This window comes from Balearica regulorum, chromosome 2, assembly GCF_011004875.1.
Source record: "Balearica regulorum gibbericeps isolate bBalReg1 chromosome 2, bBalReg1.pri, whole genome shotgun sequence".
In the NCBI taxonomy this organism is placed as follows: Eukaryota; Metazoa; Chordata; class Aves; order Gruiformes; family Gruidae; genus Balearica; species Balearica regulorum.
Window position 1 is genome coordinate 76779778 of NC_046185.1, and position 15897 is coordinate 76795674.

Consider the following 15897-nt stretch of genomic DNA (forward strand, 5'->3'; position numbering starts at 1 on the left):
CCATATACTCTCAAGCTGGTGCCTAATTAGTTTGCCAAAGGACTTGAACAAGAGGTACTGCTGAGATACAAGTTAATAGTCAGTCTGCCTTCAAAACGCATCATTCCAAGGATGTCTGAAGTTGAAAGGCAGAAACTTTGTCTTCACCTGGTCTTGTTTAACCTACGTTTTGGTTTAATCTTTTCCATGATTATATGCTAAATTAGAATTGAATTAGCAAGTGCTCTTGTAGGCACTAGCAAGAACCAACAAGGGTAGGATGGAGATTATGAATGAGAATAGTCACAACATGAAAAGGTGAGGATTTTTTCTTTTCCAAATTAATGGTGATTAATGAAATTGTAGAAGATAGGAGGTCAAACAGCTTTTTTTTGTTTTAGTCATGCTCTAAAGGAGAGTATTTTGTGGCTAAACATACCTTTTACTGGTCATAGAGTTATAGTATTGTACTTCAGAATTTTATAAGAATTCCATAGTGATATCTTTGTTTTTATTTACTGAGATGTACTTTATATTCTAAAAATATTATTTAAGAGGAATTCAAATAAAATGGGTTATACATAAAATATCATATTGGGAATGATCCTTAATTGCCTACCAAAATGAATGAACGATTGAACCACAATTTATTCAGTAGGTAATCTAAAAAAATTGTAAGAAAATATCTCAGTCTATACTATACCATGATGTATATTTTTTTAGGGTTCAGCAAAGCTGTATGCCATAAAAATATGCTAGTGAGCAACTGAATCATTATCAGGCAAGCTGATTATCCGCATGTCTTTTGGTTGATTTGGAGCCAAATCCTGAAGCTCTTAATCAATCCAACCTAATTGTGAACATGTTAATTAAAGCTCTCACTAAGGTTAATTGAACTCTTGTCTGAATGATGCCATGGCAATGGTTTCAAGAATACTTCAGGGTTTCTATTAGTGTATTTGTGTGTGTGTATGTATATATATGTATGTAGCTATGTCCATCTGTCTATCTATATGAAAGAGGGAGAGGTACATATCTGTTACATACCAGTAACGGTCACAGGATCTCAAGTACTGCTTTACTTGAAAGAAATTATTTTTTGTTTTCAAATTCAAATGAACTTCTTACATTCCAATAAAAGCTATATCTGTCTTAAAACTTGCCCATTTACTTCTAGGCTCATTCATCAGTGGAAAGGGCTGCGTTAATTGGTGGTGTGAAGATTAAAAATGTTTCTTCAGATGATACATTTAGTGTTTGTGGTTCAGCCTTAAAGAAAGTTTTGGATGAAGACAAAGCTTCTGGTCTTATCCCATTCTTTGTGAGTACTGGATTTTAATTAATCAGTAGATTTATTGCTTCTGAAAAGCTATTTTTGACATGAGTAGATGATCTCATCCCTAACAGAGGGATTGACAGGCAGCCTAGCTAGAATATTAGGACAGGTTCCGTGAGTGTTCTTCACACACCTTTCTGTGCAGTATAAGCAACTCATTTGAGCAGCTGGTTGCACTTCTCAGCAAAAATGATGCTTTAAAAGGACTTCAACTTATATTAGACAGTTGAATAAATGCAGGTGAATTTTGTAGTTGCATGTAATCCTGCAATGTTATAATCTCCTAACATTTGAATTCTGAACTGCCTCTTTCACAAAAGTATACTTTTATTTTTCAAGTTCTAGCTCACACATAAAACAAGTTTAAAGGCAATAAATTAAATGATTGTATCTCACACTTAAGTATTTTCAAGAAAAAATAGTTTCTCCTCCTCACTACTTTAGCAAAGAAATCAACCTCTATAACGTACCCCAAATATCAGCAAGATCAGATGTTGTCAGACAGGTATTTGTGAGTATGTGACTTATCTCTAACAGGTGAGCTATAGGCAGTCTGGCTGTGGAATTTTAAAGTTGACATAATTTCTTGTTATCTGTCCACTTTCCTTTCCAGAGATTCCTGCTTCCACAGCAGTCCAACAAAAGCAAATGTTCGTATCTCAGTAGATAAAGCTCATAATCCCCCAATTTTTGACACAAAACAGTGTTAGATTGGATACTGTTCTAAAGTTTGTTTCTAACATGATAAGTACCTCATTGAAAAGAATATTTGCTTATTCATCAGATCTACTCCTCCTATCAGTTCAGAACACCATCTTATTATTTCAAGTTAAAGCAAGAGTTTACCATTTGTTTTTTTTCATGGAGTAAGTAACCTCTGCTGTGGTTTTGTACACCATCAAAAAATTTTGCTCATTTCCAAGCATTATGCCTCTACAAAACTTGATATAGACCATGATCTGTATAGATCTGTAAAGGGATATAATATGCTACCAATAATATGTTTTTGTTGGCCTCCACTGAAGAAAAATTGGAGGAAAACCGAGAGCATTAAAAATGGAATTTTTTTAATAGAGTCAAAAATATGTCCCTTTTTTTCCCTGAAAAGTCATGTCTGAGGATGATTTTTTTTGTTTTCTTTCATGTGGTAACATTTTGAAAAGGGCTAATATGTGACTTAAAATTCTATTAGCTGTTTTCAGAAGAATTAGCAGATTAAGCTTGTTTATAATCATGGATAAGTGCCAAACAGGACAAAGAAGCTTAAATTTCACCAAGCTCTTTTGAAAATGTAATCTTTTTACTCTTCTTGTTATTAAACTTTAGTGTCTGTTTTTATGTAGTATGAGGATGACTAGGGGGAAAAGTTTTTTCCATGTGTGCAGAATGCTGCTAATTTCTAGCCTGCCTAGAACTAACGAGTGTCCTTGGGATGACCAAGCACATCTCATCAATTGCTTTGCAATATAATAAGACTATGACTGAGAAACAAAGCATCTATAAGGCTGCCTAAATGAACTTTCTCCTGTGGGCTGCACCTATTGAAGTAGAAATGTGCCATAAGGAATGTTTTATTTCTCTGTTATGTGGTACTAGCTCATAATATCTTATATAAGATTCTACTTGTTTATCTTACTGTTAATTTTAAAAAATTACAAGTACAGCACTATATCACATCTCTGTCCACACTAATTACAAATTTAATGTGTTTTTCCTCATCTTTTGTCCATTAACAAAAAAAAAATGCAACTTGCCCCTCATAAATATTCATTCCTTATTAATTTTTCTATGTGTGGCAAGAAGAAATAAAAAATTCTGGTTTATGCATTCAGTTACACCTTTACAAAGGGTGAATTAACTGTTGTTTTTCTTCCTCTGTTTGCTTAGCTGTGCAAAACAGGCTTTCAAAGACAGTAGAGGCTCTGCCTGAGTTAATATGGCCTGTGCCAGGTCTTCCATTTATTTGTATACATAAAACATGTCAGCTTAGATTAAACTAGATCTCATTATCCTTATGGTTGGCCTCTTAACTCAAAAGGTGTGTTAATTCTCTGTCATGCTGAGCAGCAGTCCATGCACTGTGTTAGTGCTCCCTTTTCTGGCTTGCAGATTTCAAAAGCCTTTCCATTTATTTTGTTCTTGAGTAATTTGGTGCTATTTTATTTTGTTCTGGTGACAAAGATATGCGCATTGCCAAGGAAACACCTTACTCCACTTTATTCCTTGTCTCCCTGTATTCACTGATCCTTCACTAAGGGGAGTGATTCAACATCAAAGCAAAAAGTTTAACAGAAGAAATTCTGCCTGAAGAGACAGCAGAGATATCATTCCTAATGAAGAGATCCTGGTTACATCCAAGCTGATGCAGTCTCCCTTATCAGAAAAAAAAAAAAAAAAAAAATAAAAATTTAGTGGGGGATTTAAAAAGAAAATACAAGCAAATTACAATGCCTTGTAGGCATGATTCTCCTCCTATATTTAATGAATAAATGAGGAATCATTATACTGAACTCGATAGAAGCGCTTTGCTTATAGAGGTGAGTGGAGAATCAGGGGTGCATTTTGCTTGACGTGAAACAGGTTGTCTCATTACAGCAATCTGGTAATTAAAGGTTTGCTTTTCACGTACATAGGATTTGGCAGTCAGCCTTTTTTGGGGAGGGGCATTGTCTTTAAAATGAGACCATCCACCATCGATATCTTTTATCTTTTAGCACTAGTAATACGTTATGTATACTATTTTGTTCAGTAAAGGCTATTGCCAATTAGTGTACCCAGACCCCTACTTTTATTTCCTTTTTTTTATTTCTAAGTTCAGACTTGTGTTAATTTGTCTCTTTCAAAATACTTTTGCAGAAATTGAAACAGAGATATTTTCATATAGTAAAGCAAGCAGACTTTGCAAACAAAGCACTGAACCATGTCAGGTGTTGAGGCACTAAAGTTGCCATGATTTACCAAGGTGCAATTTCTAAGTGTGGCTGATATGCAGCCCTTCGTCTGGCCACCAGTTAAGGGGGAGCTTTAAAGCATGTGCTGAAGTCACGTCCATTTCATTAATGATAAACACTAACCAGTGGTTAAGCACGTGCGTAAATGCCTTTCTCAGTTGGGCCCTATGCTCCCAGCTTGAGACAAGCTTCTATGTTGGGTGAATGTTGACCAGGGTGCTCAAATGTGCAGACCACTAGGTTAAGCACTGCTAGATTCAGATGTAGGGTCCACTGCATTCAAGTCTTGTGTGTAAGTGGTCTGTGAGCTTTATGCTGTCTTTCATAAATCAACACTGATATATTGCAGCTGGCGTACATATAGTACAATATACTTCAATAACCTCATCCAGTATAAAGCTGCTATAACATGATCACCTTGCTGCTGAACAAAGGCTCAGCATGAAATCTCTCTGATTCTAGCTGAAATGACTCTTCTAAATGATGATCTGCAGGATATTAAGAAGCAGGCTGTTTGTATCCGGACTCAGTCGGGAAACAATAAATCGGAATTAGACTGACAGAGGAGCTGTCTTTTCAATAGATGTTTAACACTTAGACCACAGATTCCCGTTTGCAAAAAGTATTCTTGAGAAATGTACCGATGCCTAGGGTGATGTTTCTTAACCCACAGTTTCTGAAAGATTGCTTTTTCATAAAATTCCGAATGGTGGTTTAGTAACCTGTTGCAGTTTTCTTCAAGCCACAGACATTCTCATGAGTGCAAGCTGGCAAAAAACTGAGAAGGAGAAAATAAAAATAATAAGAGAACATTGAAAGTTCTGCCTCATTTTAGTTAATTACAAATGAAAAGCTTTGTGGTGAAACTGTGCAAAATGTGTCCACATCTTTTTCAAAAGCTGTAGGAGGTCTTCCAGTTGGAAAGATTGAGAGTCATTGCTCTCAGGCATCATAAAGGTTCATGCATGTTACCTGACATAGCTCTTGATTTCAGGAAAGTAATACATGAGATGACTGATGCAAGCATTTTAGCTGCTTTGTATTCACAACCAGGGCTGAGTCCAATTTAAAGTGCACAGCCTGAAAAGGATAAGGCCTGCAGGCTACACTGAGCCATCAGTCCCATTTCTGTGATGCAGCCTGTCCCCCACCCTTTGCACAAATGTGATTTTGCCGGTGTTATACAGGTTACAAATTGAGTTAGATTCATTGAGACTGAGGCAGGGTAATGAGAGTCCTGACAAGAGCAGATGCTGTTGCTTTAAGTGGTTTCTGAGAATGAAAACAGGTAGCTTTGAGGCTTAGACACCTGCAGAGAGGACAACAATTTTTTATTTTTTTTTAGAAACAGGTATACTTTACAGAATAAGCCATTATTTAAACAACTAAACATATGTTTGAACTCATACAACCTCTAATTGAAGCAACATACTCCTTATCCTGATTAGAAGGAGAATACTTTAACTGCAGTAAACTGCTAATAACAATAATGTGTAACTTTCTGTTGTGAAATCTCCATCATTACTTTAACTGCTGGACTAGCCAAGATAATTTCACTCTAATCTTGTCAGATAGTCCACACCATGTTATCATAAAATACATGTATAAAAGCAGAGCTAAGTCTATAGTGCACTCTTTATTTGGGTATTTTCCAAGCCAATGGGTTAACCCCTATTATATATGTGTATAGAAAAAGTAGAATTTTTATCACGATATCCTCCATTTCTTGTGACCCAATTTGTAGATCTGTAATTCAGCCAAAGATGACATGCAGGTTTCTCCTGATCGAGGGAACATCTTAGGTAGACAATAATGCAATAAATATATTTTCACTCCCTACATGCATGCCCTCTTAGTAAAATATAGGGAACAAACTTATTCCTTTTTAAAAAAACATCCAGCGATCTTTTTAAAGCAACCTCCCTCAAAGGATGATTAAACTTCCAGAGAAGTCATAAACGTACCTCAAGGCACTGTAATTATTCTGTTCTTCTTATGTGTCTCAGGAATATGGGAAGGCCCAGTATAGATAAAGATTAGATTATTTTGAGGGAAAAATGTGTTAGCAGCAAAATGTTATTAACTATATATTCAATGTGCTTCTAATTTTCAGAACTGTACTTGTTTCAAACTCAGGTTCTTACTAGCTTGATATGGAAAAAATACTGAATTTTTCCTTTCTTATTCTAATAATAACTTTTCCCATAGCCAATACTTTTTATAGGTGCAATGAAACATGATTATAGTTATTAATATTGCTGTAATTGTGAAGCTGGGGGAACATGTGCGCTGTCAGGGATAAAATGTTTTCAGGGTTTTATATGACTACATTTAATCAGGTCTACCCTATTTAAAAGCAGGATATGACTTTCTCTAAGAGTGTACATAAATTTATATGAATTAAGTACTGAGTACCTTCCATTAAACAGAAAAATTCAGCTCCCTACAACAATTTAAAATATCTCTGATGTATACGGTATAATATGGATGCAGAAATGTTCAAAAGTGTATTTAAATGAGAAGTTTTACCTCTTTAGCAATAGATTATCGAATTAGCTCAATATTCTTGGGATGTATCATTTAAAATTTCTGGTTTTTTGAATACATATCCACCTACCCTTTTTACTGGATGTTTATGTTAGCGTGGGATTTCCTAGAGATTTTGAAAAATCTAGTTTAATAAATAGTAAAACAACCATCTCTCACTTTGCGTGAATTCTCTAAAAAACTTGGAACTTGCAAATGAAAATCCCATCACTTTTATCCAACTCTTTGTCTCATAATCAGATTATTTTTTCCAAGACGTCAGGCCTTTCTAGTGTGCTGTTGCCACTTTATCTCATAGAATGAAAAGAAGAAAAAAATGCTTGATGGGAAATGTGAAAAGCAAATATAAATAAACATGTTAAAACTTCATAAGTTATTGGGAGGACTAGTTAGGGAACCCCCAGAGGGAAAACAAACTCTTAGTCCAGAAGTGTGTACAGGACCTGCTTCAAGATGTGACGTAGATGAACTGTAGCAGTCTCCAATATTCAATAGCTGGTAGAAGTGAAAAAGTCAATTAAATCTCTAGCTTGAAAGCGGGTGACAAGTTATGGATGAGGATGAGAGTTGAAGGGAACAAATAAAAGGGTAAAATATTGGTAGCCATCAAGCAGTCTGTTTAATTAGAGCACAAATACTTAGTGCAAATGTGTATCACCTTTTAAAAAAGAAGGGAAAAAAGACCCTCCTGAAAAAGCTGGCATCGTTTAACTTTTGGGTAGTGAGAACTCCTAGAATTAACAAGATATCAGTGAAAAGCAGGAGAGACAGCATGCAAATGTCCAAGCTAGAAGAACAGAAAAGAGCATAAGCTTGGCAATTGAGAGGTGATATTAGGCTAAAACAGACTATAGGATTTTGGCAAAAAATCTGCTACTGGCATAATAACATGAAATTATTTTTCTCAGAAGTAGAAAGCTTCTTGTGCTAGACAGAGTGAGTAAAAGCTGTAAGCATATAAGGCCACATCAGGTAATGTAAAGATGAGCAAAATCCTTTGCTACAGAAGTGCTTGCTCACATCACGATGACTGTAACCGAACAGGCCAAGAGCCCGTCCCGTCCCCCACACTCAAGCCACCAGCTGCACCTCTCAGCTGGGCACGGGCAGCTTGTCCCCACCCTGCCACGGCTCCACAGCTAGGGCAGCAATGACAACAACGCATGCTGCTCTTAATGAGGACATTCTCTAGTATAGCAGACGACCTACTGTATTGCACAAACTAAGCAGACGCTCGAGAAATAGAAAATATTACTTGGCATGTTGGAAGAGCCAGAGAAGTCCAATGTAGAGAAGGAACCACTGGAAGCACTTATATGCACTTGGTAGTTGTGCATATTCCCAGTAAATTGCCATAGCTCATTATCACCTAGTTATGTTATTTTTCTACTGTGAACCTTCAGCTTTTGGCCCACTGGTCATGCAGCTGGATACATTAAACGAGACATTAAGAGAATGAAGGAAGAATAATTCCAACATTTTAGGATGAATTTGGGAGGAAAAGTTTCTCTGGAAAAAAGTCTTGCAAATCTAGTAGTGAACATATGCTACTAGCGAACAGGTCCCAGGCTGCAGATCCGTTGAGCACAAATCAGTTACAATTCTCTGTTACAGAACTGTGGTTCTTTAATTCAGGCATTAACATTTTATGATACATTCTGTCAACAGGAATTCCAGCACTTTTAAGTTGCTAAAGTTCAGAGCTTGCTTATATACCATAAACTGCAAATAAGTTAATCATAATTGCGTATGTGAGGCTAGTATTGGACCACGATAAGCATGTGGAACACATAGAAGATATATAAAATATAGCATTAATATAATACTGGGACTATATTACATTACTTACCAGTCAATTTTATATTAACATTTGATTTTATGCATCTGTCTCAAAGGACGCTTACGGGAGCTTTGGAAAAAAAATTAGATTCTCAAAAGTTCTACTGAAGGATAGGTATTGGCTAAAATAAATTTATTTTGCCCTATATCATCTATTCTCTCTGTTTATTGTTGCCTTTGCAGACAGTTTTTTTTCATTTGATAATTTTCTTTGCTGTAACACTCAATTTTCTTTTTTGCCTTTGTCTTTTTGGCTCTGCAGTTCTGTGCAACACTTGGAACCACACCTTGCTGCTCCTTTGACAAACTGTTAGAACTGGGTCCTATTTGTAAGTCTTTGCTGCTACTTTCTAAAATTGCAGATACCAGTTTCAGCTGTGCTAAGTCATTTCCAGGTCATTACGCAGTGTCAGTGTCCAAATTCAATAGGGCTGCTTATAGATGAGACCTTCAGTTACAGTTTACTTTCTAATATTAGGTCAAGCAGCAAGCTTGCATTCTCAGACTGTTAAAGAGTACAGATGCCATTGCCTCAAGGTGGTTTTTGGGGTTTTTTTTGGGAGGGGCCATATTTTGGAACACTGTTAAAAAATACTGTAAGTGCTTCAGATTTTAACATGTTTCTTTAAGCCCTTCTACCTGCAAGTGCATCTAGAGCAGTGGTGAAGATAAGAGAAAAGCTGAATTCTAATTCTCCTCTGCACCAAGCTTTTTGTTTCTGTCTGGTTCTAAAGACTAGAAAAGGCTGGGAAATATGCACCAAAAATCTACATGCATGCTCCTTAATCCTTCCTCTCCCTTCCCCAATTTCCTTCCTCTTGCAAGAAAACAGGATAAGTACCAGGGTGTTTAATACAATGACCAAGTCATGGACTCTTCATAAGCATTTCTGTGTTACGGTCTGTTGCGTCAAGCTTTGATCTGCAGCAAGGCTTGGTCAAAAGCACACTCTTGTTGGCTGATGAAAATGCAACAGAAGTGCATCATATCTATTCAAGCGTACATTTAGAACAGGAAATATATAACTATAAGCAATTGGAAGCAGCCTTATAGGAAAAACAGCTAGATTTGATGTTCTGTTAATTTATTCAGGTGGGGCCTAAAATATTTGGTGTTTATGTGGTGGTGACTTGCTCTGTGAGGTTTCCTCTCCTTCGGCACAAGCCCCAGACACTCAGTTTCTCCCACTCCTCCTTTCTGGAAAGGTTTCTAGTAGTCTGCTTAGCAGCTAGAGATTATTTTGCTATTCAGGTTATTCCTACAGACTTGACCTAATAAAATAGCGACACTGATACTTTTAGGTATAGCAACCAATCATGTGTGTTTCACCAGTTGCTCTCAGCGATTTCCTGCTTGTGCCGTAGAGACCAGCAGAAGGATTACACACTACTCAAATCACTCTGCGTGCAGGTGAATTTTCTTAATATACATGAGCAGTAGTCCTATGAAATAAAGGCAGCATCTCAAACTAAGTATATTTAAAAAGAAATAATCAGTTGAACTTTGAACATGTTTTCAAATAAACCTAAAAGTCGTGGATGTTACGAATAATATTTTATTAGCTTTTCCCAGCCATTTATGCAAGAAGAAAATGTAGTTCACAAGAATGCAAACTCCAGCATGAACTTGGTGCCCAACTGCAGGTCTGAATGGATATACGTCTGTATGTGGAAATACCCATCAGAACTACGTAGTGACCAATGTAAAGATGTTACATGGGCTTCTGTCATCAACTCATAGACCAGAATTGTTACCATGTGCATTAATACAAGTGATCTATAGCAGAGCGTGAATACTACATTACAAAGAATACATGAGGCTCATGCTAAAATATTTCTGCAGAAACCATTCAGTGACTAATCAAAGCTAGCACTTTCTTAACCTTTCAATGCTTGCTCCTGCACAAGTGTCTCATTCTTTGAAATAAAGTTTGCTGCACATAGTTCATAAGCATGCACATATATCAATATGTAAAGAATACTGTTTAGAAATGTGTGTTTGTGATTCATGAGTTAGAAGTGGGAAGCACAGCTAAAACGCTAGCTCCTCTTGCTAAAAAGTAGATAGTTTTATTACCATAGAAATAACTACATCTCCAGATAAATTTTTTAAAAGTGTACTTTATAATGGTTCTTAAATCAAAATTATTTAGTATTTTATGCTGCTTAATATTAATAAGATAAACCTAGACATGTAAGGAGTCTGTTCCAGTAGAAGTGGGGAGGAAGAAGAATATGTTATGTATACATCTTTATGTATTAACGGAAACCCAGATGGTAGAAACATTTAATCTCTTAATTTAATTTTAAATTGGAAAAATAATAACATCAAAGAAAAAGCTCTCAGGCACTTGGTTTCATGCAAATTAATAGAGCTTTTTAATCTGATGTTTAATTTATTTCCCCTTCAGTTACTTTTTTTTTTTTTTTTTTAGGTAAGAAGGAAAATATCTGGATGCATATTGATGCAGCCTATGCTGGGAGTGCATTCATCTGCCCTGAATTCAGGCATCTTTTAAATGGAGTGGAGGTGAATGAAGTGTTTCTTCCCCTAGCAGCCGCTAAAACCTTGCTCTCCCATAGAATATGTGTATTTTTTATGCATCCAACATTAGTGGCTCTTCTAGAATCTCTGAGTACGCTACACTTCACTTTGCACTACAAATCGCTGTATATTCTATTACATCACTTTTGTTTATATAATTTTTACTGTTTTATTCTGGGAGTATGTGAGTTACCACACTAAAACTTTGTCATTCAGAATAGGAAGTAGTAGTGAATCAACAAAGTGTCTTACAAAATAGAAAAGAGGAACTTTTTTTACAAATATCCAAAAAAGCATGTTTGTAACACCCTAATTCTACATTACACAAACAAAGAAGAAAAAAAAAAAAAAGACATTCAACAAATTAACAAGCTCATTATGTCTGAGTTTTAGCTTACATCCTGAAAGTCATATAGGATGCAACCAGTAGCTGTATCTTAAACAGACAGGGTTTAATAACCAAGAGAGCTAAATGAAATATTCCTCCAACAGCACTCCTGTTCCTTTTCCCCTGCCTCGCTCAGCTACTTGGCATTCAGTTGCTTAGATAAGAATACTTCAATTTCCTGCTGCTCCCCTCAGACAGTGAGATAAGTCCTTGTCTTCCATGTCAGTGGAGAAAATATTACTGTTTGGTAAAGCCAGAAGTTTAAACACAGCACTGATAGGTAGTGACTAATGAAGAAGAGGAGGGAAACCCCCCTAACAAATAAAGCATTTCTTTCAGTCTCTTTTTTATCAGCAAATGAAGCTTGTTGTAATTTCCTGTGGGGGAATATTTTTTAAATTATTGTTATTGGTTCCTGAAGGAAATGAAACAGCATACCTTGTCTGGGCCAGCATTTGTCATAAGAGTAAATATTTATCAACCATGAATACGTTTCTTACCTTACATAGTACAGGGAGATAGCTAGATAGATGCATAGATAGATAGACAGAGAGAGACAATCTCCTCTTATGAGAGCAATTGTTAATTGCTTACAAGTGACAGGGAAGGTTATGAGAAGCAAATGAGAACCAAAAAGAGCTATATGGAGTAGTTAGCCCCTGGTGCTGCCAGGCCCCCGCCTCTGTTTTAAGGCTGATAGCTTCTGCCTTTGTTACCACACAAAACACAAGCGAAGCCTTTCCCACATGATGTCCATCTTACCTACCTGGGTTTCCTCTGACGCCACGCCTAAACATATGTCAAGTAAAACGGGCCTGTTACATGTTTTATATAAACACGTGCTGTGAATGCTTATTCTGTGTTGGTTTTTCTTTTGACTTAGATGAAAAAATGACTTCTACTAAAAGAAAATACCCTGGCAGTAAAAAAAAAAAAAGTAATTTCCTGGCCAGTTGTAATTTTATGAATGAATGTGATATGCAGATTCTGAACTAAATATATCATTTGCCTCTATGTTTGAATTTCGTGTTTATATGTTTAATATTCTTGGAAATAGAAAGCTTAGTGAATTGTTATTGGAAACTGGGATATGAAGCACAGTGGATGTTCCTGAGTATGCAGATTTTTTTAACTTTACACTGAGATATATGCTTTCCATAACATATGTATCTAAAAAAATAATTGTTAGCAAATGCTCAAAATGTTGATAATACCAATAGCCTAGCTGCACACCTAACCTGAATTCCATCCCCAAAATAAATGAAGATTTAACTACAATAGTTATTAAGTAAGGTGACATCAGCATGCACATTATCTGCAATTCAGGAATTCACTCATAGTTAGGTGTATTCAGACAATTTGGCAAAGTTGTATCATGAACACATGGATCCTTTTCTCTTTCATAATTCTGTTTTTTATTTATCCATTCTCAGTTTGCAGATTCATTTAATTTTAATCCTCACAAATGGCTCCTGGTGAATTTTGACTGCTCTGCTATGTGGTAAGTATTACAGTAAAAGAAAACATTACAAGAGACAAAAATCACATGTTAAATTAGTCTGCCTTTCTAGCAGTAGACAGGTATTTACATTTCTCTACTGAAATGAGGAGTTCTGGATAGCTTTAACTCTTGTAAATTATTTACAAAATTCACTCTTTCATTTAATCCAAGTTTCAAAAAAAGTCAAATTTAGAAATAGGCCTGAGCTCTGCACTATGTTCCAGAGAGAGAAATCCTGAAAAGTTTGCAGATTCATATTTGCACCACTTTGGGACTGTTTAAAACATAAATGAAAAAACTTCATTTAAGGATGTTAATGCAACGAACACCAGGCTAAACATAGCTTTTTTCTTCTTTTCCATAAAATTTCTTTTTGTTTGAGCCCTGATTCTTTTGAAAGGCTTTCTAAAAATGCTTGGGATTTGGCTGTTCAAAAGCAACTGTTTTCAAAAAGGACTATTTATGCAATTTTGTACTGATTTTCAATTTCCCCAGATGACTTTTTTTAATATAAAAAGATGCCAAAGTAGAAACCAAGTAGACATACTTTGAAACAAAGCAAAGTATGATAGCAGTAATAATACCGTCCCATAATAGATGAACCTATTGTGTCCCAAACTGGAATTTCCAGAACCTAGTGTCTACCAGCATCATGACTAATGATTCTTATTAGCAAAACAGCTATTCAGACTATTTATCAAAATAACTGAAAACATTAATTTCAGTCATAATAGAACAAAATTTGCAAAAATGAAAAAAGAAGGAAAAATTTAGGGTTAAAAAGACAACTTTAAAACATCATCCAGAAAAAGGTCACCTTATTCAAAAGATGAATAAATGTGAGGCAGTAATCACTCCATTTCCTTTGGTTAACCTTTGGCTCACAGGGACTTCAAATATTCCAAGTCATTATGGTTTTTTTTCTTTCCCTTAGAATAAATGGCTTACATTTTGATCCTGATTCATCAGTAGTGGCAGCGATTAACCCAACACTCCAGTTTATAAGTACCACATAACTAGCTGTCTCCCTCTGTATAGGGAAATAGGAAGATGATGGAACTCCTTTGCTAGTTTTTCCCATCTTTTTCTCATCATTCAAAGACATTGTTAACAAAATAACCACTCAGAAATGAGAAAATACACCATCATTCTTTGTAAAGTTTCTAGAATAATTAGAGGCCAGAGTCTAGTCCCTACCAGTTTAATTTCTCATTAATTCTGCTTTCCCTGAAAACCCTGTGGAACTATGTTAAAAGTGTTTTATCTGGCTTTCCAGGAAACCAAAGTATATGCAGTCACACTGTCTGTCAGTTTACGTTCCCATCTCAGGCAATTTTAGCTTTTTTTAGATAAGCTATTGCATAAAATGCATGTTTTCATAGGTAGGTAGGTTCCATTACAAGGAATCTCAAGAGACCTTGCAACATGTCTCCTTACTCAAAGTGAAAAAGCTTCACAACTATAGCCATCCAGGCTTCAATTCAGCAAAGCATCTCTATATAGGTGTTATTCACTTAATAAAGAATGAAGTATACATTTAAAGTTAAAATCTTTGACTTGAAGCCAAATCCATCATCCATCTACTTCTAAGGTCCCTGTCCAAAATTCACCTCTCTTATCAACTGTAACGCTGCCTGAAAAGGTGAAATGTAATAATAAAGGATGAAGGAACCTGGTGAGAAAAAGTAACTGTGAAGGATACGTAGTCGTCTTAAGATCCATGGGAAGTATTAACTATGATATTGTAATAATATGGAAAGAGTTCAATAAACAGTGAACACCATTTCAGAATCAAATTAAGCTGAGTTCCAGTGATGGACAGGCTTTTAAATCACCTGGGCTCCTCCCCAATAAACACTCCCATTTCTTTTCTCTGCAAGTTGATTAAAATAATCTAGCCATTAGATCTGTAATGTAATTATTTAACTACTCAGTGCAATATGTAGCACTGATGTCATTTGGGATTTGAGGGCAATTTCATTATAAGCCTTTTGTAAAATATTCTCAGAGTTCTTGACGTAGGGAAAAGAGCAGTCAATTTCCTATAAAAAGGAATTTAATATAGCCACTCCAAGAGGGGTGTATTTTCCATATTCAAATGTTAGGGACCTTTAGAGACTTTGCCTTGGAACTACCAGTCAGTTTTGCCTGACTTGTTTAATTGGTTCTCTGGAATATTATAAAATAGGAAGAAGTGTCTTCTTTCAGAGAGAGTGAAAATGAACTTGCAAAGTCTTGGTATTTTTGTTTTTCTATTACTCTTTTCAGGGTGTAAGCGTTAACTTTTTGTTGGGAAGATTGTTTTAGTATTTGGAAGGAAGGTGTTTACAGGTAATGCTTATCTGTAGATGGAAGTGACATTTTCCTGTTGGTCTATGATATAAAGTCACCTTTTTGGTTATTGTATCTCTCATTTAAAATGGGCTGAATAGAGTGAGGCTGTTAAAAGCTGCAGATGTGCAATCCAAGTCAGTTACTTTCCACAGATTTTCACTACTTTATTCACCAGGACTTTTGCTGTGCATTTTGTATTATGAGTACTTAACATGTGAATCTGTGCCACTCAAGCTAGATCTTAGTAGGCCTGTTAGCATAACATCAAGCCTTAAAAGAATTCCAGTTTATCATTTTTGAAATATATATTCATGATCCTTCAGTCAACCAGGGGTATTTACAAAGAAAGTTAAGAACATCACATTTGTCCATTACCAGACCACACAAGCACTTACTGTAAAGAAGTTTAAATACACAGGGTGAAATACAGACGTGGTGTATAAAGGTGCAACTCAACTGGTTCATATACATTGATGTC

At 35.8% G+C, this 15897-nt stretch overlaps 1 protein-coding gene across 1 annotated transcript in view; it reads left to right on the top strand.

Annotated features, from left to right (window-relative positions):
* The window catches only part of DDC (dopa decarboxylase), a 63113-nt gene that overhangs the window by 23444 nt on the left and 23772 nt on the right, over positions 1-15897 (top strand). Inside the window, exons 6-9 of the mRNA XM_075744742.1 lie at positions 1157-1300; positions 8915-8981; positions 11087-11181; positions 13018-13085. Of these exons, the coding sequence (XP_075600857.1) occupies positions 1157-1300; positions 8915-8981; positions 11087-11181; positions 13018-13085 (374 nt within the window). The remainder of the gene's footprint in view (positions 1-1156; positions 1301-8914; positions 8982-11086; positions 11182-13017; positions 13086-15897) is intronic.